Source organism: Miscanthus floridulus, chromosome 8, assembly GCF_019320115.1.
Source record: "Miscanthus floridulus cultivar M001 chromosome 8, ASM1932011v1, whole genome shotgun sequence".
NCBI classification, from domain to species: domain Eukaryota; kingdom Viridiplantae; phylum Streptophyta; class Magnoliopsida; order Poales; family Poaceae; genus Miscanthus; species Miscanthus floridulus.
Window position 1 is genome coordinate 139,848,619 of NC_089587.1, and position 27,995 is coordinate 139,876,613.

General features: G+C 47.4%; 2 protein-coding genes and 1 pseudogene across 3 annotated transcripts; all 3 read left to right on the forward strand.

Annotated features, from left to right (window-relative positions):
* Window positions 1-13,804: 13,804 nt before the first annotated feature.
* LOC136476116 (ADP-ribosylation factor GTPase-activating protein AGD3-like) lies at window positions 13,805-16,797 on the forward strand. The gene is made up of 4 exons (XM_066473824.1): window positions 13,805-13,824; window positions 13,924-14,017; window positions 15,942-16,438; window positions 16,683-16,797. The coding sequence occupies exons 1-4, from the start codon at window positions 13,805-13,807 to the stop codon at window positions 16,795-16,797; spliced, it is 726 nt and encodes a 241-aa protein (XP_066329921.1).
* A 1,177-nt stretch (window positions 16,798-17,974) lies between these two features.
* On the forward strand, window positions 17,975-23,295 carry LOC136473588 (disease resistance protein RGA2-like; annotated as a pseudogene).
* A 1,344-nt stretch (window positions 23,296-24,639) lies between these two features.
* On the forward strand, window positions 24,640-27,928 carry LOC136473590 (probable aldo-keto reductase 2). 2 transcript variants are annotated; one of them, XM_066471246.1, is made up of 5 exons: window positions 24,640-24,965; window positions 25,065-25,259; window positions 26,296-26,468; window positions 26,557-26,659; window positions 27,065-27,928. In XM_066471246.1, the coding sequence occupies exons 1-5, from the start codon at window positions 24,738-24,740 to the stop codon at window positions 27,401-27,403; spliced, it is 1,038 nt and encodes a 345-aa protein (XP_066327343.1). In that variant the 5' UTR covers window positions 24,640-24,737; the 3' UTR covers window positions 27,404-27,928. The 2 variants fall into 2 exon arrangements, with proteins under 2 accessions (XP_066327343.1, XP_066327342.1); XM_066471245.1 differs by having other exon boundaries at window positions 24,641-24,965; window positions 25,065-25,265; window positions 27,065-27,925.
* Window positions 27,929-27,995: the final 67 nt, after the last annotated feature.

Here is a 27,995-nt window from a genome sequence, read left to right on the forward strand (position 1 = left end):
AGTCTTCTCTTTTCTTTCCTTTTTTGTCACATGGGGGCCACTATTTATCCTTCCTGATCTCGCACCTGTGCCGCCTTGCCCTCGCCACGCCACGCCCACATCTACCTCATGCTGCCGTGCCATCTCACCCACGCCAGCCACCGCGTCCGTGCCCATGCCCGCGCTGGATCTCCACGCCCGACCTTGCCGTAGTCGTGCCGTCGCGCCATCGCACCAGCCTCAGCCGTCGTGCCACCATGCCCGCCTCTACCATCGCACCGCCGCGCCCACATCTGCACTGCCCCGCCGCTCTTGCCTGGCCATGCCACTGCTACGCCTACACTTCCACTGCCTCCGTCGTAGCACCGCCACGCCCATGCCTAGCTCATGCCTGCACCAACGCTTGCCCTAGTAGAGCCCGCATTGCACTGTCATGCCCTCTCAGCCATTGTACCATTTCACGCCAAACCCTAACCCTAGGTGAATTCTTGTCGATTCCGGTGGTGCCCCATGATCCTCTCTTTTGCTCGTCGGTCGCCGGTTCATCGGATTTCATTAGGTAGCAAGCCATCGCTTTCAATTTCTTATCTACTGCTTGCTTCTTAAGGTTTCGCACCTCTAGATGAATATAGTGATTATTTATATTTCCTATATATTCCATCATGCAGTGAGTCGGTGCTCTTGCGGTTGATTTGGCAGTTGTCAGTAAACTCAGGGCCAAGCCTGCGAGTACGGATTGAGACCAAGCCTCACGAGTGTCAGTTGACAGTTGCTTCTTGTCAGTGGCAGTGATTCTCATCCGCTTCAGAGATGGCACGTTGCAAGAATGCCGGAGGTGGTCCCGGCGATCAGGATCCAAGGCCTCTGCCTCGCCTGACTGCTTAGGAAAAAGGAAAGGCAAAAAGACTATAATGAAGAAGCGCAAGTTCACTGATGTTGAGACAGAGAGAGCAGCAGCAGTGGCAGCCGCCATAGAGCAAGCCAAGAGAGGTGGATCTAGGAGTGGGGTTCGTATAGGTGATCAGTTCTCACCAGCACAGAGGGCTACTATTGAGAGGATTGAGACTCATCATTGTAGTCCACCTGGGACTGTCATGCTTGGAGGATGGCGTGTCTCTTTAGAGGAGAGTCAGCCTCAGGGGGAGACTGAGCAGTAGACATAGTCAGCAGAGCAGATAGAGGGTACTCAGAAGGCAGAGCAGATTGAGGAGATAGAGCAGGCAGCATAGCCATAGCTTCGATGCTCTGGTCGTACATGTACTCAGGTGTCATCGAGGCCTGAGACACAGAGGAGGGGCTCTCGTCCATGTCCCAGACCATAGGGTCCGCCTCTGGTGGTTCACCTTGACCTGAGGGCAGCCACAGCTAGACAGGTGTAGCAGCTATGGTTTGTGTAGTTTGAGGACTGGTTTTCGCCGAGGCAGGATGAGCGTTCCTCAGAGAACTTCTACACAGTGTTGCAGGAGGATTTCTATAATGCTTATCTTAACAGTGGTGTTGCCTTCAGATCTTAGAGAGTCTACTCCTTAGAGTCTCTAGTTGCAGCTGTGGGGAAGCAGATCTGTACTCACCTTTCCTATCTACCAGGCTTGATAGATCTTCTTGGACGGACTGGCCGCTATGTTTCATCATGGGTCTGTGAGTTCTACCCCTCTCTTTGGATTGACCCGAGGCACAGATTCATTCACTTTGTATTTAGAGGCCATGACTATAGGCTCCAGAGCTCGAGGGTCTGAGAGATTCTGAGGATTCCAAAGTCCCTTATTTGCCTTCACGAGGTATGCAATGGACAGATAGAGCCTCCGAGATGCCCTCATGGCGGACTTGTGCCACCTATAGACCCTGTTAGACCATGCTTAATAGAGCCATTTGGCGAGGGGTCGAGCAGGACACCACATGATCTTACACCTACAGCTCGACTCCTTGATGCTATTATGAGGACTCTGCTTCCAAGGATGGGCAACCACGAGGGTCTGACTCGCATTCAGTTTTGGCTAGTGTACCACCTTGTGTCTCAGACTGCTTTTGATATTTGGGATGTGATACTTTTAGAGATGGAGGACACACTAGCAGAGGGCTTCAGAGGTCACCGTCAGCTACCTTATGCTCATTAGATCACTTTCCTAATCCAAAAGGTAGTTACACAGAAGTCTCCTAAGACAATGGCAGAGTACACAGGTGCTACTACTAAGTTTCTACCATATGACATGACCCAGATGCTACGTCACAGTAGTGCGAGGACACCTCACTAGCCGAGCCATCACCCAGAGGTACCAGAGATAGCAGCATAGCAAGATGAGATCATTAGGGGCATTGTAGTGCCAGAGGAGGAGGAGCTTGATGCACAGCAGGAGGATGTGGTTGAGAGTGACCTGAGTGACAGCTCTGATGATGACTATCAGCCGATTCCACGGATGGCTCCTCGACCACACGATAGAGAGGCTAGTGGCTCCAGCTCCGCTCCACCATAGCCATCGCAGATAGACCCAGCTCTTCTAGCTGTACTTTTGCGAATGAGGTAGGACCAGGCACGCCAGGCATAGGAGACCAAAGCTACACTTGCTCAGGTTCAGGCTCAATAGGATGAGTTTTAGAGGCAGCAGCAGGTCATGCTATAGCAGCAGCTTATGATCCAGCAACAGTTACTTGGCATTATGCAGCATGTATTCACTGCTATTGGGGTTGCTCCTTAGTAGTCTACACCTCAGATAGGCCAGCCGACTACCACCACTATAGTGACTCCAGCTGTATAGCCTAGTGGACTTTAGAGTTAGGGACAACCAGCTACTCAGTTTGCTTCACCTACAGAGCAGGTGTCCCAGTGGTTTGCTTCACCAGTGATAGCTCAGGGTCCTCACTTTACTCCTATTGTTACAGGCTTCACTCTGCCTTAGAGTTCTTCTGTGTTAGTGATTGTGGGGGTATTAACCCCTATACCCTTATGGCTAGGCTTGGGCCGGCCCAGATCAGGGGGTCCAGTCCACTGGAAGACGACACGTGGCCTGGCCAACCTGTTCGGAGTCCCACGCAAGGAGTCAAGGCAGATTTGGAGATCAAGCAAGATCCTGGTCAGTTAGAATAGGAATCCTTATCCGGCCACCTATGGCAATTGTAACTGGCTAGGATTAGTTTCTAGATCTGTAACCCTACCCCCCGGACTATATAAGGTGGGCAGGGGACCCCTCTAAAAAAACATCTCTCATTGACATACAGCAATACAATCAGACACAGGACGTAGGTATTACGCCTTCTTGGCGGCTGAACCTGGATAAAACCTCATGTTGGTCTTGCATCACCATCTTGTTTGTGGCTTGCACATCTGTCTGCCGACAATCTACTACCTTGGGCATACCCCTAGGTAGACTGCCGACCATATTTTGTCGATAGTGGCGCGTCAGGTAGGGGCTGTGCGTACTGCTCTCCAAGCAAACAAGATGGTCATCATCCCCGGCTCCATGGCTACACTGAATGGCCTCACGTTTACCGGTCAGATCACCTAGACCACCGGCTCCGACGACTTCATCGCCATGACCATGGAGGAGGCGCGGATTCAATCTGCGTCGACCGCTGCTTCACCTGCATCGGCTACGGCTCTGACCACAGTGGATATGGCTCTGACCACGGTGGATCTGACTCCGACCACGGTACATCTGGCTCCAACCATGCCCGCATCATCTTTAGCCACGCCGACAACCCGTCGTCCGCTTCCCCGCTACAAAGGGAAGCAGATCAACAACACCGACCTGCTCAACTCCATCGATCGGGTCGGCACCAAACTCGCTGAAACCCTAGCTCTGGTAAGTGCAATTCAAAGTCAACCTAATGAGCAGGTAACTGCTCCCCACAACAGATCTACCCGACTAGCTTGGGCCAGTCGTCCTGCACGACTTGGTATAGATCTCGTGGTCATATCTACTCCTAAAGGGCGCTCCGCTCGTCGCCGGCCAGCCTCCGCGATGGGTCTCTGGCTCTCCGAGTACGAAGCCTCGATGGAGAACTACCAGGCCCAGCCCTATGGCCTACGAAACGCTGCCTCCAACTACGCGTATAATATACAACGCTGCTTGGATCTGTGTTTTATACATCGACCTCGGCCGAAGCCACGCAACTTCGTCAACATGATCCGGATTGAGGATTATCAAGAAGGATCCGTCCACATAGTCCAAGAGGGCGACTCCAGCTCCTCGTCTGGCATCGCATCTAATGCCTTTGTCCACACCAAGCTTTAGCATCACAAAGATGAAGGCATCGAATACGATCTAGATATCCCAGACCACGCCCTAGGGTTCCCACAATTCCCGTCTTTCCCACTAAGGCGAGGGGATTTGATCAATGTTGTCAGTAATGACAAACCACCAGCAGTTGGCGAAACAGAACAAGAAAGGATTGCACGTGAAGCATGCAATATTGACCGGTTTAATCACCGACAAATCGAAGCCGAAGCAGAAGAGGAGGCACGACGCATAAGGGTCCAGCCACGCGACCTCAACAATGCTTTCGACAAGGTGGGGGACAAACAGGTCTTCAGGACTCCAAGCGCCAACATAGCCGTCGCCATGGCGACAATGCAACGGCTATCCAACACCCTAGAAACCCAGGCAGTTCGCGATGATATACAAGCTTATCTAACAGTTGCTATAGCTCAGACCGCAGAGATTGTAAATCAAGCACGGGCTCCATCCATCTCAGTCGAATCAAGCCACAGCCGCCAGTACTCAAGTCACTCACAGCCACCCAACCAACGTGGCTTGCGCAACAACGACCCATCAAACAACCGTCAAGGCGGAAACGGTGGCCATGATGGTGGTCGGGACAACAACTGCCGTCGGGAGGACAACTGCTACGACGTTCGGGACGACAACCGCCGAGATAACCACGATAATCACCGCGATAATCATGGTCGCAGGGTTAATCAGGATGGCAATCGAGATCGCCGTGATGGCAATAACGATCTCCGCCATTACCTTGGAGGACGTGATCTGCACGATCGCATCAACCAAAGAGCCAACGATCAAGCATCCCACGAAAGCTATCGCCGCATGGAATATGATACTGCCCACGGCCCACCGAGTTTGAAGCAGTTTACCCCGCACCTTCGCCAAGTCATATGGCCCAAGAACTTCAAGCTCGAAAAACTTCAGAAGTACGACGGCAAGGAGAACCCCAAATTATGGGTCATGCTCTATGAAACCGCGTGCAGATCAGCCATGGCTAACGAGCACGTCATGTCTAACTACTTCCCAGTCGCTATTGGCCATGCAGGTCACCAATGGTTGGTCAGCTTGCCGGCGAACTACTTTGATTCTTGGCAAGAGCTCAAGCAAGCCTTCATCGACAACTTCATTGCTACTTGCGAGCAACCTGGCAACAAATATGATCTGCAACGGATTCAAGATTGGAAAGATGAGCCACTGCGCGAGTACGTCCGGCATTTCTCGGAGATGCGCATCAAGGTCCCATCAATCTCTGACAACGAGGCAATCGAGGCTTTCATCACTGGCCTCCGCTTCCACGATGCCCTAAGGGACAAGCTCCTATGCAAGAGATCTGAATCAGTCACAGTGCTCCTGGCCACTGCTAAGAAATATGCGGACGCCGACGACGCTAAAAAGATAATTATTGAAGAAGCAGCAAGGGTTCCACGCTCTGACCACCCCCCACACCGCGACGACTACCATGGCAACCATGGTCAGAACGACAATTTTGACCGCCGCAACCAACACAACAACTCCCACGACCACCGCGACCAACGTAATCAGCGGCGTAACTGCCATGATGATTACAGGGGCAAGCATGCTCGGGAAGACGATGGTGAGGTCAACACCGTCAAAAAAGGTGGCGAACGTCGTAACTACGAAGAAGACTACGCCAAAGCATTGAAAGGGCCCTGCCAGCTCCATCCCAAGTTGAACCATACCATGGAGAACTGCCGTGTTCTCAAGTCTATCTACATGCATCAACAGGCTCCGGATACGTCCGACAAGCCTAACGACGCAGGGGAGCAGCGCAACGAGGACAATGACGACGAAGATGGTGATCCCCGTCACAAGTACGTCAAGCCAACCGATCGCGTGCACACCATCATTGGAGGCAAAGTGTCCATCGAGACCAAACAAGAACGCAAGCTGCTCGCCCGCGCTTGCTTGAACGTGGCCAACACCGAAAACCTCATCACCGATCCGCGGCTCCCTCCTTGGTCTCACCGCGAGATTTCCTTCAGCAGAAAGGACCAATGGGCCACAATACCTGAGCCAGGACGTTTTCCTCTGGTCCTCGATCCTTGTATCAACAAGGTTCAGTTCGACAAGGTGCTGATTGACGGCGGCAGCTCCATCGATATACTGTTCAAAAATAGTCTGCCAGCCCTGAAGATAACCTAGGCGGATCTCAAGCCATATGAGGCACAGTTCTGGGGTGTTCTCCCCAGACAGAGCTCTACACCTCTTGGGCAGATCACGCTACCCGTGCAATTTGGGACCCCGGACCACTTCCACACTGACTACGTCAACTTCATGGTCGCTGACTTCGACGGCACCTACCATGCTATCTTGGGTCGACCATCGCTCACCAAGTTCATGGCCATACCTCATTATAGGTAGCTGGTGCTGAAGATGCCTACCAAGAAAGGAGTTCTAACCCTCAGGGGCAACATATACATAGCTTATACCTGCGAGGACGATAGCTTCAAAATAGCAGAGGCTCACGACCTCTCTATTCGCATGGCCGAGACCATGCTTACGCTAAGAAGACCTTGGCCGACCACCTGGAGATCCCAGAGCTCGAGGCTCCATGCAAGAACATCAAGTCCAAGGAGCACAAGGTGATCCAGCTGATCGACGATGATCCCAGCAAAATGGCACTTATCGGGGCCAACCTAGATCCCAAATAGGAAGACGCGCTCATCAGGTTCTTGAGGAGCAACGTGGATGTGTTCGCATGGAAACCTGCTGACATGCCCAGTGTACCTCAGAATTTGATCGAGCACTCCTTGAATGTCAACGGCAAGGCCAAACCTATCAAGCAGAAGCTACGACAGTTCGCTCGCGACAAGAAGGAGGCGATTAGGGTAGAAGTTACACGGCTTTTGGCAGCCGGATTTATCAAAGAAGTGTATCATCCGGAGTGGTTAGCCAACCCGGTTCTTGTACGCAAAAAGAATAATGAATGGAGAATGTGCATTGATTACACTGATCTCAACAAACACTACCCTAAGGACCCCCTTCGGCTTACCTCGCATAGACGAGGTCGTAGATTCAATCACCGGTTGCGAGCTGCTTTCCTTTCTCGATTGCTACTCTAGTTATCACCAGATCGCTCTCAAAAAGGATGATCAGATCAAGACATCTTTTATCATGCCTTTCGGCACCTACCGCTACATGACCATGTCATTCGGGCTCAATAACGCCGGGGCTACCTACCAACACGCTATATAGGCCTGCCTCAAAGACGAGATAAAAGACGACCTCGTCGAGGCTTATGTTGATGATATAGTTGTCAAAACCAAGGAAGCACATACCCTTGTTGACAACCAGGAACGCACCTTTGCAGCCCTTAACACATTCCAATGGAAATTAAACCCAAAGAAGTGCATCTTTGGTGTTCCTTCTGGCATACTACTTGGCAACGTCGTCAGTCATGACGGCATATGCCCTAACCCGGAGAAAGTCAAAGCTGTCTTAGACATGAAGCCACCCAAAAAGGTGAAGGATGTTCAGAAGCTTACCGGATGCATGGCTGCCCTCAGCCATTTCATATCAAGATTAGGCAAAAAAGGATTACCGTTCTTTAAACTGCTCAAAGCATTCGAGAAGTTTGAGTGGTCGGAGGAAGCAGACGCTGCCTTCACACAGCTGAAACAATATCTTACGTCACCTCCGGTCCTCACTGTTCCCAGAGAAGACGAAACACTCCTGCTTTACATTGCGGCAACTAATCGAGTGGTCTCCACGGCCATGGTGGTCGAGCGCGATGAGCCTGGCCACGTCTACAAGGTACAGTGATCAATCTATTTCATTAGTGAGGTACTCAATGAATCCAAGACCAGGTACCCACAGATTCAGAAGTTGATCTACGCCATACTGATAACATCCCGAAAGTTGAAACATTACTTCGACAGATATCATGTGGTGGTCATGACTGAGTACCCTCTACGAGACATCATTAGCAACAAGGATGCGAATGGGCGCATCGTCAAATGGGCAATGGAGTTATGCCCCTTCTCCTTGGAATTTGCAAGCCGTACTACAATCAAGTCTCAGGCACTCGTCGATTTCATCGTCGAGTGGACAGACTTAAGCACGCCTGCCTCTCAGGGGCCCAACGAGTATTGGAAGATGTACTTCGACGGCTCTCTCAACATCGACGGCGTAGGAGCAGGAGTCCTTTTCGTGTCACCATCCAAGGAGCAGCTCCGGTACGTCCTCAGGATTTATTTCCCAACATCTAATAATGCCACCGAGTACGAAGCATGCCTACATGGTTTGCGCATTGTGGTCGAGCTCGGTGTTAAATGTCTCTATGTCTACGGAGACTCGGCTCTGGTCATCAACCAACTCAACAAGGACTAGGACATGACCAGCGAAAAGATGGATGCATACTACAAATCGATAAGAAAGCTGGAAGGCAGGTTCTATGGCATCGAGTACACACACGTGGTCTGGGACAAAAATCAAGCAGCAGATGCGCTGTCAAAGTTAGGATCATCTCGAGCCAAAGTCCCACATGGCGTATTCGTCCAAGACCTGCTCACGCCTTCCATCGAAGAGGAAGATTCCACGGTCGACAAGCCTCCAGACCAGCAATTGGTGGCTACGGTTCCGGCGTTGAGCACCACCGAGCCACCTCCGACCACTCATGAGCTCGACTAGAGAGTACCTTTCATCAAGTACCTGATAGATGGTAGCGGTTACACTAATCGGACAGAAAACGAGCGCCTGATATGTCGCAGTAAGCAGTATCTGCTCGTCGATGGCAAGTTATGGCGCAAGAACGCAAAGGAGGAAATCTTGATGAAGTGTATAACCCAGGAGGATGGCGAACATCTCCTGGACCAAATCCACTCTGGCTCCTGCGGCAACCACGCGGCCTCAAGAATGCTGGTTGGTAAGGCTTTCCGAGTAGGGTTCTATTGGCCGTCAGCGGTAGCCGATGCAGAGAAGCTAGTCCGCCACTATGAGGGTTGTCAGTTCTTCACCAAAAGAATCCACGTACCAGCACATGAGATCCAGATAATACCAGCCTCTTGGCCCTTCGCATGCTGGGGACTGGATATGATCGGGCCCTTCAAACTGGCTCCTGGGAAATTTACATGTGTCTTTGTGTTGATCGACAAATTTTCTAAGTGGATAGAGTACATGCCTCTGGTACAGGCATCCTCAGAAAAGGCTGTCACGTTCCTCGACCAGGTCATCCACCGCTTCGGCATACCCAACAGCATCATCACTGATCTGGGTACTTAGTTCATGGGGAACGCTTTTTGGGACTTCTGCGATGAAAGGAGCATAGTAGTAAAATACGTCTCGGTGGCGCACCCTAGAGCTAATGGACAGGTCGAGCAAGCAAATAGTATGATTTTGGACGCATTGAAGAAGAGGATGTACAGAGAAAATGACAAAGCTCCCGGAAGATGGCTCAAAGAGTTACCAGCCGTGGTCTGGGGCCTCAGAACTCAGCCCAGTCGTAACACCGGTGTCTCACCATACTTTATGGTTTATAGTGCTGAGGTAGTCCTCCCAGCAGATATAGCTTTCAGATCAGCATGGGTAGAGAACTTCGACGAAGGCAAGGTCAATGAAGTGCGGGAGCTAGAAGTGAATAGTGCAGAAGAGAAGCGGCTTGATTCTTGCGTACGTACAGCCAAATACCTTGCTGTTTTGTGCAGGTACTACAACAAGAATGTTAAAGAGCGGTTCTTCGTGGTCGGGGACCTGGTCCTGAAGTGGAAGACGAATCAGGCTGGTGTCCATAAACTCGCAACTCCATGGGAAGGGCCCTTCATGATCAAGGAAGTCACACGACCAACGTCTTACAGGTTAGCTCACCTGGACGGTACGGACGTACCCAATTCATGGCACATCGACAAGCTTAGGCGTTTCTATGCTTAACTACTAAGATATGTACTCATCTTGTACTTTCGATTTAATTCAATAAAGCTATTATGATTTCTCCGACCACTCTGATGTGTCACTTTGAATTTTATGGTTATTCTAACTTAGCCAGTCAAAGCCGACCACCATTCCTTCCTAGGTTTTCGGAGCAGGCCCTGTCTCAGGTTCCTCCCAACGCATGCACAGGATCTGCTCTCTACGCTACGGGTGATCGGCAGGTCCCCCCTGGTTTGACTTGTCCACGTCTACGTGTGCACAGGTCACGCACCTCACACTCTGACCACATGGCAAATCAGGGCCGTACAAACTTTTTAGGATGACGTGTCGAGTAAACTGGTACAACTAAATAGAACGCTAACATGTTCTCACTTAGTTACACCAACATGAGTTTCAAGCTTAAATACGTTTTATACAAAACAAACAAGCTTATGATGATATACAGTTACATTATTACAAGCTTGCCTGAAGAGGCCCAAGTTTACAATAACATAGCTATGTCCTTCTTCTATAGCTCTAGCCTATCCTGTTGGCTGGTCGGGGCACGCGGCACCTGCTGCTCGCTGCTTCCGACATCCTGCTCGAGTCTCAGGGACTCTTGTACTGGTCGAGCTAAAGAGGATGGCCCCGCCGATGCCTGGCTGGTCGAGACCGCATGCTTCGCTGGTTGGCTCGCAACTGATGGCGTTTCCAGCTGACTTATTGATGGTGTACCCTGTACAGGTGTTGTCCCACCTCCACACAGGTTAATGTCGCCAATTATCTTTGAAGACAGGTCCAGCTGGGTCATCCGAAGCTCCTCAGCCTTGTCTAGATCTACCTCCTTCGGGTACCCAGCCTCTAGGCATTTGAGATCGATCAGGGGGTAGTGGGCACGCACCATGCTTAGCACATGTGCGCCTGTGTACTCACCCACCTCCTTCACAAACTTTTGGAACCATCCCCATGCCTTTCGGCATCTCTCGACCAGTCCGAGCTGCGGCATCCTTGGCACTTCCTCTATAAGCACTGGGTCGATAAGGTTGAGGACGGTCAAAATGCTAGTTGCCACTTCCTAGCACCGGTTCTTCCATGTGTCCCGATCCTCGGTGATCTCTAGGCATCGCGCCTTCCAGCCGTCACCATCTTGTTTGTGGCTTGCGCATCTGTCTACCATCAATCTACTACCTTGGGCATACCCCTAGGTAGACTGCCGACCATATTTCGTCGACAGTGGCTTGTCCCTTATGCTTCGCCATCTCGGCGTCCAGCAGTTGTTCCTTTCTTCCGCAGACAGAAAAGATGGCGAAAGAAGTCGAAATGGGGCTGGAAGCCACCATATGCTTCGCAAAGATGAATGAAGGTGGAGACAAGAAGAATCGAGTTGGGATGCAGATTGCAAATCCCAATCATGTAATACAAACAAAGCCCCTGAAGGAAAGGGTGCACTGGAACCCCAAAACTCCGCTTGAAGAAATCTTCGAAAACCACAATCTCACCTAGTTGTGGATCGGGGTACCCTTCTCCTTCTAGCGCGCGCCATCCTGCGAGTGCCTTGTTGTGGAGTACTCCCATGATGATGAGGTATTCGATGGTCTGCTCGTTGCTTCTTGACTTCCACCACTCCTTCGCCATGACTCCGGCTTTCTTCTAGGCGTCACTCTTCGCCATGAATCCGCCCTTACTGATGGAGGTGGATACGATGGAGGGCTGATTGGTGATGATTTCGGAGGTATTAGGGTTGGCAAGAGGAAGAAGAAGGCTGCGGCGGCGAATGGTAATGGGGATCGGTAAAAAGTAACTTACCAGTTCTATATTATAAATAACCAAGAGTTCCGTCGTTTCGTCTGCCCGAGATTCTTGGGAGACGTGCGCACGCGCCACAGGCAGTTGTTTTCACAACCTCGAGATCTATGCCACTATATGCGCCCCTTCGTTATCAGTATATGCGCCTCTTCGTTGCTAGTGTGAGAGGGCCCACACTGACGCACCTCCTTACAGGTGCTAAGTGACTGTTTGCTTGAAAGGACAAGAAGGCAGTATGACGTGCTATACCCGTCTGCTTTTTTGACCAGACGTGTCAGATTGGACTTGACAGAGTAAGAAGATAAATAAATACACCAAATAATAGTACAAGCGGCATTCGTTTCTTCGCTGCATGTCTCGTGCTCAGGGATGGTCCAGACCACTGTTGTGCTCGAGGACTGCCCAGACCACTACCATGCTCGGGGGCTACCCAGACCACTACCGTGCTCGGGGACTGCTCCGACCACTACCGTGCTCGGGGACTTCTCCGATCACTACCATGCTCGGGGACTGTTCCGAAGAGTGCTCGGCGACTGCTCTCCTCGGCTACATGTGACGTGTACTCATATACAGCCGAGAGGCATTTATTTGGACCTTGCTACAAGGCTTATACTTCTCCTTCCAGCAAGCTTGGGGACTACATCGGTACGATGCACTTGCCGGTGCATCTCGTATTGATTGTACGACGACTGGATTCTTAACTTCAGTGGAAATTCTTTTTAGACTCTGGCACCACGTGCCTATGTCACCTACTACCAGGCTCGGGGACTAAGTGGGCACACTTCACCATGCGGTGAATGTGTTTATTTTATCGACCCCTACGCTTTGACTGATTGTCAAGATTACTACTGTCCAAGGGTCACTTACATTTCTTATCAGAAATACAAGTGGGCACACTTGATAAGGAAAGAAATCTTTTTCTTTTTTCTTTAAGAGCACCATGCATTCTTCGGACAACCGGAATCTTCGGCTATAATCGTGGTCTACTGCTCTCAGTTCTGATCAGAATGCTGGCGCATTTGATTGGTCAATGTTTCAATCAGTTGAAGATGACATGAAGACGGATCGCATTAGTCGAAGGAGATCCAACGGCGTGTCGCAGCATAATACATGGTGCTCGGGGACTAGCTGTGGGGGTATTAACCCCTATACCCTTACGGCTAGGCTTGGGCCGGCCCGGATCAGGGGGTTCGGTCCACTGGAAGACGACGCGCGGCCTGGCCAACCTGTTCGGAGTCCCGCGCAAGGAGTCAAGGCAGATTTGGAGATCAAGCAAGATCCTGGTCGGTTAGAATAGGAATCCTTATCCGGCCACCTATGGCAATTGTAACTGGCTAGGATTAGTTTCCAGATCTGTAACCCTGCCCCCCGGACTATATAAGGCGGGCAGGGGACCCCTCTAAAAAACATCTCTCATTGACATACAGCAATACAATCAGACGCAGGACGTAGGTATTACGCCTTCTTGGCGGCCGAACCTGGATAAAACCTCGTGTCTGTCTTGCGTCACCATCTTGTTTGTGGCTTGCGCATCTGTCTACCGATAATCTACTACCTTGGGCATACCCTTAGGTAGACTGCCGACCATATTTCGTCGACAGTGATGGACACCCCAGTCTCCAGGAGTCTCAGTGCTACCTTCAGTGAGCTTACAGGGCAGCCTACACCTCCAGAGTTATGAGTCCCTATACCTACCATAGTTGCTCCAGTTACCGGGACTACTGAGACGATCCCGTCCTATGTTGCATCATCCGAGCCACCTCAGACAGTCACTCCTACACTTGAGGCTTCAGCGACAGCGACAGCGGCAGATGTGGCTCCACTTCCTACAGTGACACCTCCAGAGTCATAGGCCGTGCCAGTTACTGAGCAGACCCAGACCGCTTCACCTTCACTTCCAGCGACGGAGGGTCAGACCGCTCAGAGTTTAGGGTCAGATGCCAGATGATAATTCAAGGTAATATATTATGTCTGTTTTGAATCTCTTTATGAAGTAATTCAATGTCTTCTCTATTGCTCTCCAGGTAACAAACTTGCAACATTGTTTATTTTGCAGTGCTGATGGATCAGACACACCACAGTACCTTTCTGTTAGCAAGCCTAAACACAAAGATATATTCTCTGCCAAGGAGAAGTTTATTCATGCCAAGGTATTCACTACATTCACAACTGCTTGTATTCCTTTGTTCTTTAGCAATGAATGGGGTGTTAAACCAAATTGTCTCAAAGAGTCTCCATGTGAAGAATGGTTGCACAAATATGACTCCTTAACAGTTCACTAAATAGAGAACTCCAGTCCTAACATGGATAGTGCCAATTACGATGTGCTGCCAGCTCTGGACATTTCTTCTGTTGACCCAATTCTTCATATAACAAGAGGGCTTTAGACATCCACCTGTATTTTTTTAGAAGGCTCTGTTTCTCCCAGATCACACAATTAGCGCGCGTATCTCATTGCATAAAGATTATCAAGCAAGGAAACCCTCCGCATACCTTGCTAAGAAAATTCTCACCCGATGTTCTGTAGTGTTTCGCACATGAACCCTATTCCATGATTATAGAACCCAGACCTCAAATGATCAAGAATGTTATAATCCTGCATAGACTTTTATAGAGACACCATGCTCCTGTAGATGAGAGTTGATTGGATGGTTTTATTTTGTTTTATCGGCCAATATGCTGACCTCCTTTCCTCATAAATTGGGACCCACTGTATGGATTCCTTTTACATTATATATTCTGGAAATCATATGGCGCCCTCGTTCGCTAAAATATCATGTTACAATGTTTCAAAAATCATCACAAAAATCATGTATGCAGTACACCTAAAATTAAGTGTAGCTGCAACAATTCATCTTTGAAATTCATCTTTGATGCTGCAACAATTTTGATTCTGAAAAACAAGAAGTGTCACTGTCAGCACTCCGCACATGATGAAAAATGCCAGGTTGATTGCTTGTCTTTTTTTGTTTCTTGGCATCTAGGATGAATTTCAAACTGAATTGTTATGGCTATACTTAACATTACGTGTACTACATACATGATTTTTGTGATGATTTTTAAAACATTGCAACACAATATTTAGCTAACGAGGGTGGCAGCCCCCCTGGGCACCAATCTGCACTCATATATGGTATATGTGAACTAGATAATTTACTCTTCGTTTGAGTTGAAACTACTCCCTCCATTTCAAATTGTAAGTCGTTCCCACTTTTCTAGATACATAGTTTCTAGACATCACATCCATATAGATACGTAACAAAAGCTAGATACGTAACAAAAGCTATATACCTAGGAAAAACAAAAATGACATACAATTTGGAATGGAGGGAGTAATGATCAAAAGGAAAAGAAAAAATAATAGTTCGTCCTGCAAACTACTAACAACTACTAACACTGATGATGTACTCATGGTAGTATTTTTCTTGAATACTCCCCCAATCAAGAAAAAAATTCCATCTAAGAATGTGTTCAGTCAAACCATTCTAACTTTGTCCAAATATATATTTAGAGTGAAATATACGGTTGACCTTGTCAGGTCCACCAACTTGCAAATTGCAGTTTTAGGAACATAACCTTTTTAAGTGGTTCACCTCCAAGATTAGGGGTCCAAAAAATGCAATTTATAAGTTGATGGACCTTGATGGCACAGCCTGACAAATTTAAGGGCCACCGTGAATTTTACTCAAATATATAATTATATTAAATAGACGATGAATTAATAATGTTTCTTTTGGTTTTAAAAATATATTACAGTAGAAATTGGTGGCAAAATGTGTGTCTGGACATAATGCATTCCGAAATGACACTTAGCGGTGACTGGAGGGGCTACATTCTTGGCAAGATTCTTGAAGTTTCATAAGAAATTACTTTAGGCACTACCCAATGCACATCCATGATCACATGCCTATGAAATCATCTGAAAACAACACTGCATGAACTAGAATCTGTATAACGTTAAACATGGTTCAATGCGTGTATTTATAGTCCTATTTGAAGATCTTCAGTTTGAACATATATTTAGCGTCACATATCCCAATTTGGTTGCTGAATTTTTTTAATCTTTTATTGCAGTATGTAGACAAAGAATTCATACGGAACCATAGCATGGATGAGAATCAGCTAGCTCAGCAGATGTGGAATAGTGTAGCTGCAAATGACAAGAAAGCAGCATACAGTCTCATTGTGAGATCACGTGCCAATGTTAATTTAGTTTATGGAGAGATGCCTTCTAGTCCATTTTTTACTCTTGGAAAAGCACTTCAGCAAGAGCAACCGGCTTCACCGCATGATGGAAGTCCTAGATTTTTCGATTGCAATTCACATGACAAGATTTCTCCTCAAGAGCCCCTTTCCCCTGCTAGCACGAGTTCACGCACAGATGACATGGAGGACAGTTGTGAAGGTCTCTCCTTGCTCCATCTTGCATGCCGTGTTGCAGATGTTGGGATGGTTGAATTACTTTTGCAGTATGGTGCTAGTGTAAATATGAATGATTCTAGGGGTCGGACACCCCTTCATCACTGCATTTTGAAAGGAAGACATCAGCATGCAAAGCTTCTCCTCTCAAGGTATGCAAGAACCTGATTACTCAGGAATTTGATCTTGGACTACATGTTTGATTTGTCAACAAGGTTTATTCAAATGACTAGTATAATACTATATAAATATATAATCATCATCTGAACTCTGTTTTGTTTAGCAAAAATGCACTTTCTGCTTTTCTTTATGGGCAGAACACTGAAATGATCCAGCAAAGCGGCAGGAATGCATACACGAAGTCTCATTTCTTTTTCTTTTTTCGTTTGTATGCAGAGGGGCTGATTCACAAGCCATGGATCGAGATGGTAGGACAGCATTACAGTATGCAATCGACGGTGGAACAAGCGACGAAGACATTCTTGCGTTGTTAGAGGACCATAGTAGATAATCTGGCAACCACACCTTCAGTAAATCGAGGTCCTCTTGGTGTGGTCAACTCAACTAACAGGTCTCCAGCCCCGCCCCGGTCTGAGCTTGTCGTGCAGACAATCCAAATTTATGGCATGAAAGCAATCTATGTACATGTCGTTCTAGGGCTTCAGTATCATGATGCGGTTGTTGTTTCTTTCCCCACCTTTTGATTGTTTAGCATCAGTGGTCCTTATTCAGTCATCTGGCAAGCGGTTTGGTTTTGTTTGCTGCAGATGATGCATAGTAAGCTTGTAAATGGAGTTGCTTCTCTTTATTTTATAGTCATCTTTCATCATGAAGTAGATGTGGCATTCTGATGAAAGATGATTGTACATATCGAGATGTGCTGCTGTGGTATATGAGATATGAGCATGGTGTGGATGGTTTATACAAAAGTTGTCTTGCTTACTCAAAATAGAATTGAATTATTGCAGGAATCTTTTCATTTAGAATTTTGAAGCCCAACCAGAATAGGTTGCAGATGGCGCAAGATTGACGGAAAAAACTGCACCATCCCAGCAGAAGGTAGACATTTTTTTTTTCTAACGTTCTTTTACACATGATACTGCCACTTCTCAGAGTCTACTCTATTGTTCGCGTGCTCTGTTCGACCTTGCAACTTACCTGCAGCTGGCCTGCCTAAACAGTCACCGACAGGGCTTTCTTCGCTTTTCTTTTTCTATATAATATGGATAAATACAGCAATTACACTAATAACATAAGAAATGAAGAAATTATAGGAACAACTTTATATGAAAATCTTACTGCTCAATGTGATTTGCAATGTTGTACAGTAGTTGATAAACTTTCATTCTTAAGTTATTTTTGGTGGCCCAAAAAATTTAGAGCAGATATGAAAATTAGATATGAGATACCTTTTGGCTGCAAATTTTTTAAATGATCTACTACAAAAGTTGCAAGTGGCACGCGCTCTAGCGATTTTATTTTATTTTTTGTATTATTTTATTTCAAAGGCGCACTAGCTAGCTACGCGCTCGTTGGCGTTGACGACAAAGGACTGATTCCTTCGTCCCTCGCAAGCCCACTCCCCTTCGTCTTCCTTCCAGATTGCGCCACCAGCACTCCCCACCCCACTGTCTCTCGCAATCTCGCATTCCACATCGCGCGCGCAGCTTGCAGGGCTGATTGCCATCCCGGCAAGGGCGCCGCCCATGGCTGAGTCGCTCCTCCTCCCCGTGGTGCGCGGCGTGCTCGGCAAGGCCGCCGACGCGCTCGTCCAGAAGGTCACCCGCATGTGGGGCGTCGACGACGACCGCCGCGACCTGGAGCTCAAGCTGCTGTACGTGCAGTCCCTGCTAGTCGACGCCGAGGCGAGGGCCGAGGCCGACAACGAGGCCGGCCGCGCCGTCAAGGCGTGGATGAAGGAGCTCAGGGGCGCCGCGTACCAGGCCGACGACGTCCTCGATGACTTCCAGTACGAGGCGCTGCGCCGCGAGGCCCTGAGCCTTCGGTCGACAACGAGCAAGGTACTTGACTAATGACTACTTCACCTCCAGGAATCCACTCGTGTTCCGTCATAAAGCCAGCAGAGACCTCAAGAACGTACTGAACAAGATCCACAAGCTGGTGGAGGATATGAAGAAATTTGATCTACTGCAGCGCGAGCCAGTGGCGCCACAACCTCTCTGTCGGCAGACACATTCGGCACTCGATGAGTCTTCAGATATCTTTGGAAGAGACAACGATAAGGAAGTCGTGTTGAAACTGTTACTGGACCAGAAAGATCAGCCGAATGTACAGGTTCTGCCCATCATTGGAATGGGAGGTTTGGGCAAGACTACACTTGCCAAGATGGTGTACAATGACAGAAAAGTTCAGAAACACTTTGAGTTGAAAATGTGGCACTGTGTCTCAGACAACTTTGACGCCATTGATGTTGTAAGATCCATCATAGAGTTGGCTACAAATGCAAGATGTGACCTACCTGACACCATCGAACTGCTGCGAGCAAAGCTGCAGGAAGTCATTGGCCGGAAAAGGTTCCTACTGGTTCTTGACGACGTGTGGAACGAAGAACAACAGAGGTGGGAGGATGACCTGAAGCCACTGCTATGTTCTTCCAGTGCTGGATTGGGAAGCATGATAGTTGTCACAAGTTGAAGCCAAAAAGTTTCTTCTATAATGGGCACCCTTTCACCCCATGAACTAGCATGTTTGAGTGATGATGATTCATGGGAGTTGTTCTCAAAGAAAGCATTTAGTAAAGGAGTGCAAAAGCAAAAAGAGTTGATAACGATTGGTAAACTTATTGTTAACAAGTGCAATGGACTGCCTCGTGCTTTGAAGACAATGGGTGGCTTGATGAGTTCAAAAACTCAAATCAAGGAATGGGAGGCCATTGCAGAGGATGGCAAGGTTGGCAAAGATGAAGTATTGTCCATTCTGAAGTTGAGCTACAGGCACTTGTCATCCGAAATGAAGCAATGCTTTGCCTTCTGCACGGTATTCCCTAAGGACTCTGAGATGAATAAGGATGAGTTAATCCAACTATGGATGGCAAACAATTTTATTCATGCAAAGGGAATGACAGATTTGGTACAGAAAGGTGAGTTTGTTTTCAACGAGTTGGTGTGGAGGTCATTTATTCAAGATGTGAATGTCAAGACATGTCATGATGAGTACATTCCATACAAGGAAATTAGATGCAAAATGCATGATTTAATGCATGACTTAGCAAAAGATGTGACAGATGAGTGTGCTTTTGCAGAAGAGTTGATTCAGCAGAAAGCATTGATAAACAATGCGCGTCACATCCAGTTGCCATGGTTGAAACCAAAAGAAGAAATCACTGGATTCATGGAAAACTCGTCTCCTCTCCGCACTTTGTTAACTCAAAAACCTTATTTCGACTTTTCATTGGCTCAACTTGAGGACACTTATTCTAGTAAATCAGAATACAAAGCGCTTAAGAAGTTAAAACTAACGTCATTAAGAGCATTGTGCTGGGAAAACCGATTTGTTATCCATAGAGAGCTCATAAATGCAACACATTTAAGATATCTTGATCTTTCTTGGTCAAAAATTGTCAGATTGCCGACATCAGTTTGTATATTGTATAACTTGCAATCATTGATTCTCAATCATTGTTGGAACCTAGAGATTTTACCGGAAGGCATGCAAACGCTGAGAAAGCTTACCCACATTTATCTAATAGGGTGTGATAGTTTGAAGCAGATGCCTCCAAAACTTAGTCTACTACACAACCTATGCACACTTACAAAATTTATTGTGGACTCTGGAGAAGGGTTTGGTATTGAGGAGCTCAAAGACCTGAGACACCTTGGAAACAGGTTGGAACTTTGTAATTTAAGGAAACTAAAGAATGGGTCAAAGGCTAATCTCCATGAGAAAAAGAATCTAACAGAACTATATTTGCATTGGGGCCCTAGCGTATATTATAATCCATTGCATGATGAGGTCATCAGTAATAATGAGGAAGAAGTACTCGAATCTCTTGTACCTCATGCTGAGCTCAAAACATTGGGGCTGCGTGGGTATCCTGGCCTATCCGTCTCACAATGGATGAGAGACCCACAAATGTTCGGGTGTTTAAGAGAACTACATATTTCCAACTGCCCAAGATGTGAGGATCTTCCATTAGTGTGGTTGTCGCCTTATCTTGAGAAATTGTGTTTAGGCCGCATGAACAGCCTGTCCACATTATGTAAGAACATTGACATGGAAGCTACAGGGTATACTACCTCTTTTACAATTTTTCCAAAGTTAAAGACGATGTGGTTGGGGACATTGCCGGAGTTGGAGAGATGGGCAGAAAACAGTGCAGGAGAGCCTAATAGCTTGGTGGTGTTTCCCCAGCTGGAAGAGCTGGGCATCATTGATTGCAATAAAATTGCAACTCTTCCGGAAAGCCCAGCTCTCACTTCTCTAACTTGTTACAGTAAGCCTGTAGAAGGCCTTGTTTCTATGAGCGTGCCTTTGGGATCTTATCCATCTCTTGTCCGCTTGTACATTGGGAGGCTGGTAGACATGGTGATGCCTGTAAATGATTATCGAAACCAAAGCCAAAGAAGACCTCCACTAGAGTCCCTGAGAAGTTTGTGTGTACACAATGACAATGGCTTCATATCAGTGTTCAACTCATCCAAACTGCAACTTTGTCTAGGTGATTGCCTGGTCTTCGTGGATTAGGGGCTCTCCTATACCAGGCGCAGGCCCATTAGTGGCTAATGTAGGCGCAGGGATTAGGGGCTCAAGGACCAATTTATCATATTTAGCACCATATTGATAATTCCTATTGTTAGATGAGAGGGATAGCTATATATATATATATATATCTTTGTAAGACAATTGGGAGGAATTAAGCAGAAACATATTATTGTTTCCGGCTTCCTGAAGGGAGCCGGGAGAATTACTTTGCCCTAGCCACCTCTTCCCTCTCCCTTCCCGCGAGCAGCAGCCACGGCGCCAGGGCGCCGACGACGGGGCTTCCAGCCACGTCCTCCCCTCTTCCACCCTTACAACCTCCGCAGCAACTCCGGTAGGGCTACTAGTCCTATCACCCCACCTTTTACATTAACGTGGCTCTGAAAGCCGAATGTTTAAAATACAGTTTTCACTAAGTACAACATTACTATAGGTATTGGTAGGAGATCTCTTCAAACAACGAATTTTCTTTATCCTTTTCACCATGCATACAACATTGCTAGTGGTCTAGCAAATGCTACTAAAAAGAGATCGAGCAAATATGTATATTTCAGATTAGTTTTCTGTTACTATGCAGGAATGTTTTATTAGAGGACCTTAGCAGACAGTCCTCCAATCTCACCTTCAGTGAAGTGAAGGGAAGCCTTTCCATCGGTGTGGCTGGCTGCCTCAATTAACATGATGGCTCCAGTGTATTTCTTTATAATAATGATCCAAGTTTGTGTGGCACCAGAGCAATTCATGTAGTATATGTAGTACGTGTCTCCGGAGCTTCTGCAACATATGCTCCGTCCGCTGTCGATGTTTGTGTTTTCCCTCCGTTTTGTGCTTCTGATAGGAAGTCACCGCTCTCTTCGGGATTCTCAACCAATTTGGAGAAACGACCGGTCTTAAGCTGAACATCGAGAAGTGCACAGTCGCGCCTATCAGGTGTGCTGACGTAACTTTGGATCAGGTACTAGAAGGGTTCAGGGGAGGAAGGGCCAGCTTCCCAATTACGTATCTGGGGCTGCCGCTGTCGCTGGGCAGACTGAAAGTAGTGCATGTCCAGCGAGTTGTTGATAAGTCAAGAGCTCGGCTGGCTGCCTGGCAAGGGCATCTGTTAAATCAGGCAGGAAGGCGCGAGCTGGTCCGGTCAGTTCTAAGTGCGATGCCTGTATATCTACTAACCTCATTTAAGGCACCAAAGCAACTGATCGAGGATATTGACCAAATGAGACGCCGATTTCGCTGGGCTGGGGACAGTGAGATTACTGGTGGCAAGTGCAAGGTGGCGTGGCGTTTGGTGGCTAAGCCGATTGAGTACGGTGGGCTGGGCATAATTGATTTAGAGTGTTTCAGCAGGGCCCTGCGCCTTAGATGGCTTTGGTTTCAGTGGGCAAACCCAGCGCGTCCATGGGTTGGCACTGAATTGCCGGTGGACGAGGTTGACAAGGCAATGTTCAGCGCAGCGACGAGAGTGACTGTCTGCAATGGAAAGAAGGCATCTTTCTGTAACTCGAGCTGGATCGATGGAACAACACCAGCCATCCTATTCCCCCGGCTGTACGCGCATAGCAGGCGAAAGAACAGATCGGTCAGAGAAGCACTACAAAATGATGCTTGGGTTAGGGACACCGCGCACAACCTGAATCATGTCCTCCTGAGCGACTTCTTCAAGCTTTGGAGGGCCATTGATGCTATCCATCTGGACTTGGACAGCGAAGAAGACACCATCTCTTGGACACTGGAGAGCTCGGGTCAATATTCAACTAAATCAGCTTACAAGATTCAGTTTGCGGGACAAGTGCAGTCGATCTTTCCATCGTTAATCTGAGATGCATGGGCTCCGGCCAAGTGCAAGTTTTTCTTATGGCTGTTACTACAGAACAGGTTGTGGACAGCGGCGCGACTCCAGCTTCGCCAATGGAAGAACAACTACTTCTGTGCCTTATGCGAAAGGAACCTGGAAACGGCACACCATCTGTTCTTCGAGTGCCCCTACTCCCAGCAGGTATGGCAGCTTGTAGCTTCCTGGAGCAGCTTCCCAAGCTTGTCGCCGGCATCTTGGGACAACAAGACAGAGCTGGTGGAGTGTTTTCATCGACTGCTGGGCGCCGGCGGAAGGAAGGAGCACTCCATGGCGATACTAACACTATGGAGCATCTGGAACCGAAGGAACGCTGTTGTTTTCAGAGATGATAGGAAGGTAGTGCAATCTCTGTTTGTGGAGATCAAGGATACTGCAGCCCTGTGGTCTCGGGCGGGATGTAATGCCCTTATTCCTCTAACTGTTGTAAACACCCGTAGCGAGTAGTCTTTTTGTTTTCTTTTCAACCCCAGGCGGCTTAGGCTCGTCTGGGGAGCGCCCCTCGCGCTTTATTTGTATTCAGTTGACTTTGCTTCACTTCTTATTATTAACCAAAGCCGGATTACCCGGATCTTTTAAAAAAAAAAGAGATATACTGTATTTCACACGTGCTCATGCATGGATCTATTTAAAATAGTTATTCACTCTTTATCTCAACGTAATGTAATATATGTATTTTTATTAAGGTGATGATCTATTTTAAATATTAACCTATGTTTATTATGCTCTTACTTGACGGTGGTTACAAACATGCGTTGCGGGTTTCTGCAAGCAGAGTGAGCAGAATCTCAGGCACACAAAGCATGGAGGCGGCAATCTAATAAGTTTGTGCTTGCGGGCTCCAGGCGGCAACCAAACACAAGCATGAAGCATTCGGGGTTGCCGCAAAAAGCTTTGGCGGCGTCGCGCGAATGGCCGCATCGAACGATCTTGCAGCTGCCACGGACACCTTGAACTTGTCGCCACAGGCATATAATTACCTTCTAAATCAATAAGTGTAGTGAGTCAATAAAATACAACCTCAATTCATTTTCCTGTCCAACAGTTTCCTATACTACTTTCTAAACGATTTTGTATTGGGAACTTGAATTTCTATCTAACAAAGTCTTTTTAAGAAGCTCTTTACCAAGGGGACTTTTTTTCCTTTTTGCTAAAAATCAAGATAGCGAGTTGTTTTATAAAACTTCTGGAGATGCTCTTAAAAAAAAAGATCTTTGCTATACATTGACAAGGCACCACCAAAGACATACGCTCAATTGTAGAAAAAAATTAGATTAGGTGCCTTGCATGCCTAATTAAATTCTGTAAAAATAAAAATAGCTAGGTCATTATCATTGGTACGAAGTACAAAAAATTAAATGTCTCATTTTAACTTGCGGCAACACACATGTTTGCTAGTAATTTCAAATATACGGAGTATATCTGATTTTTTTATACCAAGGACAAAAATCGAACCCCATTGATTGCTGAGGAAGGTTTGTTGCTAACGATTCTGTTAGCCGATGAGTAATGGAGAAGCCCATATTCAAAAAAAAAAAAATGTTTCCATCCAACGATGACAATCGTACGCGTAAAACCTGGACGACACCAGGCCTAATCTTTCTCGGTTTTGTAATTATACCAGGCTGGCCCATTTGCCAGTGTACTTTACAAATACTATATAAAGACGTCACCTCTTACTACAAGCTCACATAAGCAGTGACGTTAGCAAATCTAGTCCTCTGCCAGCTGGCACAACGGACAGGCGGCGGCGTCCCTCTGTCTCACTCTATAAGCTCGAAGCCCACACGCCACACCTGCACTGCAGACCTCCACACACACACCAGGCCAGCACTCACCAGCATCAAGCAGTGCCCCCACCCGATCGACTTCCTGCAGCTGCCATGGCTGCTGCCGCTCCCGTGTCTGTGCCCCGCATCAAGCTGGGCACGCAGGGGCTGGAGGTCTCCGCGCAGGGCCTCGGCTGCATGGGCATGTCCGCCTTCTACGGCCCGCCAAAACCCGAGCCTGACATGATCAAGCTTATCCACCACGCCGTCGCCGCCGGGGTCACCTTCCTCGACACCTCCGACATCTACGGCCCGCACACCAACGAGATCCTCCTGGGCAAGGTCGGTCTCTCGGACCTTTAGGTTTCTGGACTTCTCTGGCCTGTTTCCAGTTTGCACCGAAGATGTTCGATGTAATGTTTCTGAATTCATTCTGAGCAGGCGCTTCAAGACGGGGTGCGGGAGAAGGTCGAGCTGGCCACCAAGTTCAGCATCGCCTTCGCCGACGGGAAATGGGAGATCCGCGGCGACCCAGCTTACGTGCGCGCAGCGTGCGAGGGCAGTCTCAAGCGGCTCGGCGTTGACTGCATCGACCTCTATTACCAGCACCGCGTGGACAAGAGGGTGCCTATCGAGGTCACTGTGAGTAGTCTTTTGTGCACTTTGATTTCTTTGTTTGGTAGCTATGGAGGCTTCATGTCAACCTACAAATGGAGGCTGGAACTGGAAATATATGAGGGGAATGTTCTTGCACGGCAGTGAAAGTATGGGACTGATGGTGGTTGGTGGCATATACGATGAAAGGTTTTCTCTCCTATAATCTCAACAACGACCACCTGGAATTTAACCCAGAAACAAAAGGAATCTATTTTTTTTTTTTTTAACGTGTGAGAAGGGCGCATCTGGCAGGACCTCCACACCATTAGCAGAGCTCAAACCCCACGAACTAGTGGAGTACTAACTTCTAGGAGGTTTCTTAGGTACCATTGCTTATAGCCATATACCACACCAGCGAGGCAAGGCAACAATTGGATCAATCATATCCGAAGTTTTATCTGGAATTCTGTGCCCCAGGAAGCACTAATTTACTGCCCTTCCTAGATCATTCATGTTAGAGCAGCCCAACACAAGAGGATGGCTGGTGGTCTCAAGCCCCACATATGCAGGCAGCCAGGGTTCAGATCACACTGATCAGTATAGTCTCGCAGGGCGTCAGAGCAGCCTGCAGAGGTGCCGAGAGCTCAATAGAATGAAAGGTTGAAGCACTCACCAGGTTATCAGCAGTCTTGCAGGGCGTTAGAGAAGCCTGTAGAGGTGCTTAGTGCTCTATCTGCTCTATCTCACAAAAGATTGAAGCGCTCACCAGGTGTGCTGGACTGCTGGGGCAAGAGCAAAAACACCATGATGTTTTTTTGCTGTGGCACCAATGTGGCTTCCGTTGGGGAAATCGGTAGCTTCATATCAGAGTACTTTCCTATCTACATGGCCTACTCTGTTTGGGTGCTTGGGGCTAACACTACTATTAGCCTGTGTTGCTGCTGCTGCTGTTGTCATTTCATATATGAAGTCCTGTTTGTGCTGTTACTTTCTCTTCCAATTCATTCTTCACCATTGTAAGGGATGAACCATTTCCTTTTGGGCAATTGAGATTGTCTTCTTTTCCTGCTGCCAGATTGGTGAACTCAAGAAGCTAGTGGAAGAAGGAAAGATAAAGTACATTGGGTTATCCGAAGCATCTGCATCAACAATCCGAAGAGCTCATGCAATCCATCCTATCACCGCAGTACAGCTTGAATGGTCATTATGGTCTAGAGATGTAGAAGAAGATATAATTCCCACTTGCAGGTACTTTCATGAACAGTCAAAACAGTTTTGCAGTCAATAAGTAGGAAGCTTTATTCTCTGATTTATCACCATTCTGTGACAATTTCAGAGAACTTGGAATTGGAATTGTGGCTTACAGTCCACTAGGCAGAGGTTTCTTCTCTAGTGGAGCAGAACTAGTTGAGTCACTATCTGAGCAGGACTCCCGCAAGGTGAGCTCAAACTATCACCTACTGAACACTGATTTGCTTTGGTAGGATGATAATTTATTATAATCCTTTGGTTCAACTTCTTCATAAGACACATAATACATGGTTAGGTTATCCTTGATGTGTGTATTTCCTTGATCTTACGTACAATTTTAGATTCTGCTAATCTATTTGAATAGGAAGCTGAACTAGATCAGTTGGTCAAGGGTGTGGATACCCAGGTACAAGCCCTTGTGAGGCAAATTTGGGTGCCTATTTTCTTCTTAACAAAATGCCACCTAGTTTCTCCTTGGTTGGTCTAGTTTATTTGATATATGGAATGGTCTTAGTAGTCAGTACATGCTCATAGAAAAAAATTGGAAATATGGTGTATTGCGCCTTTCTAATGATGATTTCATACTTCTGCAGCATATGCCTAGATTTCAACCAGAGAATCTTGTCAAGAATGCTCAGATATTTGAGTGTGTGAACGCAATGGCAGCACGAAAAGGATGCACACCATCACAACTTGCATTGGCTTGGGTTCACCACCAAGGAAGCGATGTTTGCCCCATACCTGGCACAACAAAAATTGAGAACTTTAACCAGAATGTGGAGGCACTGTCTGTGAAGCTTACACCAGATGAAATGGCTGAACTTGAGTCTTATGCTGCGGCAGGTGAAGTCTTGGGTGACCGGTATGCTCAAATGGCCAACACTTGGAAGGACTCTGAGACCCCGCCATTATCTTCATGGAAATTTGAGTAGCCAATCTGGTATTTTCAACTGTGTCTCCTCGGTCCCTTGCTATATCTCCAAGTTGTCGGACTGCAGAAGATGCCCAGTTGCACTTTGCAAAAGCGTTAGTTTGGCGAAAAGGCCTCTAGCCTAGTGGTTAGAGCACCTGAGTAGCACCTGGGTTCGACTCCCCGTGGGAGCGAATTTAAACAGGTCTGTATTATTAAAAAATAAAAAAGGCTGGGTTTTTCTTGCTGACTTCGGTAAAAAAAAAAGCGTTAGATTCTTTGGAACTGAGTGCGTTAAATGGTTAAAACTGCATGCGATGAATAACCATGTGCATTGTAGGATAGACTTCAAGAGTATTTACTATGAGTATAGCAAAATGAATTTTGTGACTGCTGGTTAATGGTCACTATACCATAACCCAGTATCTGCGACTTTGTATAAACCTATCCTGCCACACTACCGGTCAGTATAATTGTATAAACCTATCCTGACTACTCACATTGTTGATGTAAGTGGTATCGATATAAACTTTTACCAACTGGCACCTTTTTGCCAACAGATAGTCTTACTGTACATTACCAGTTTTAGCCGGTTGAAGGGATAGACTGCTTTA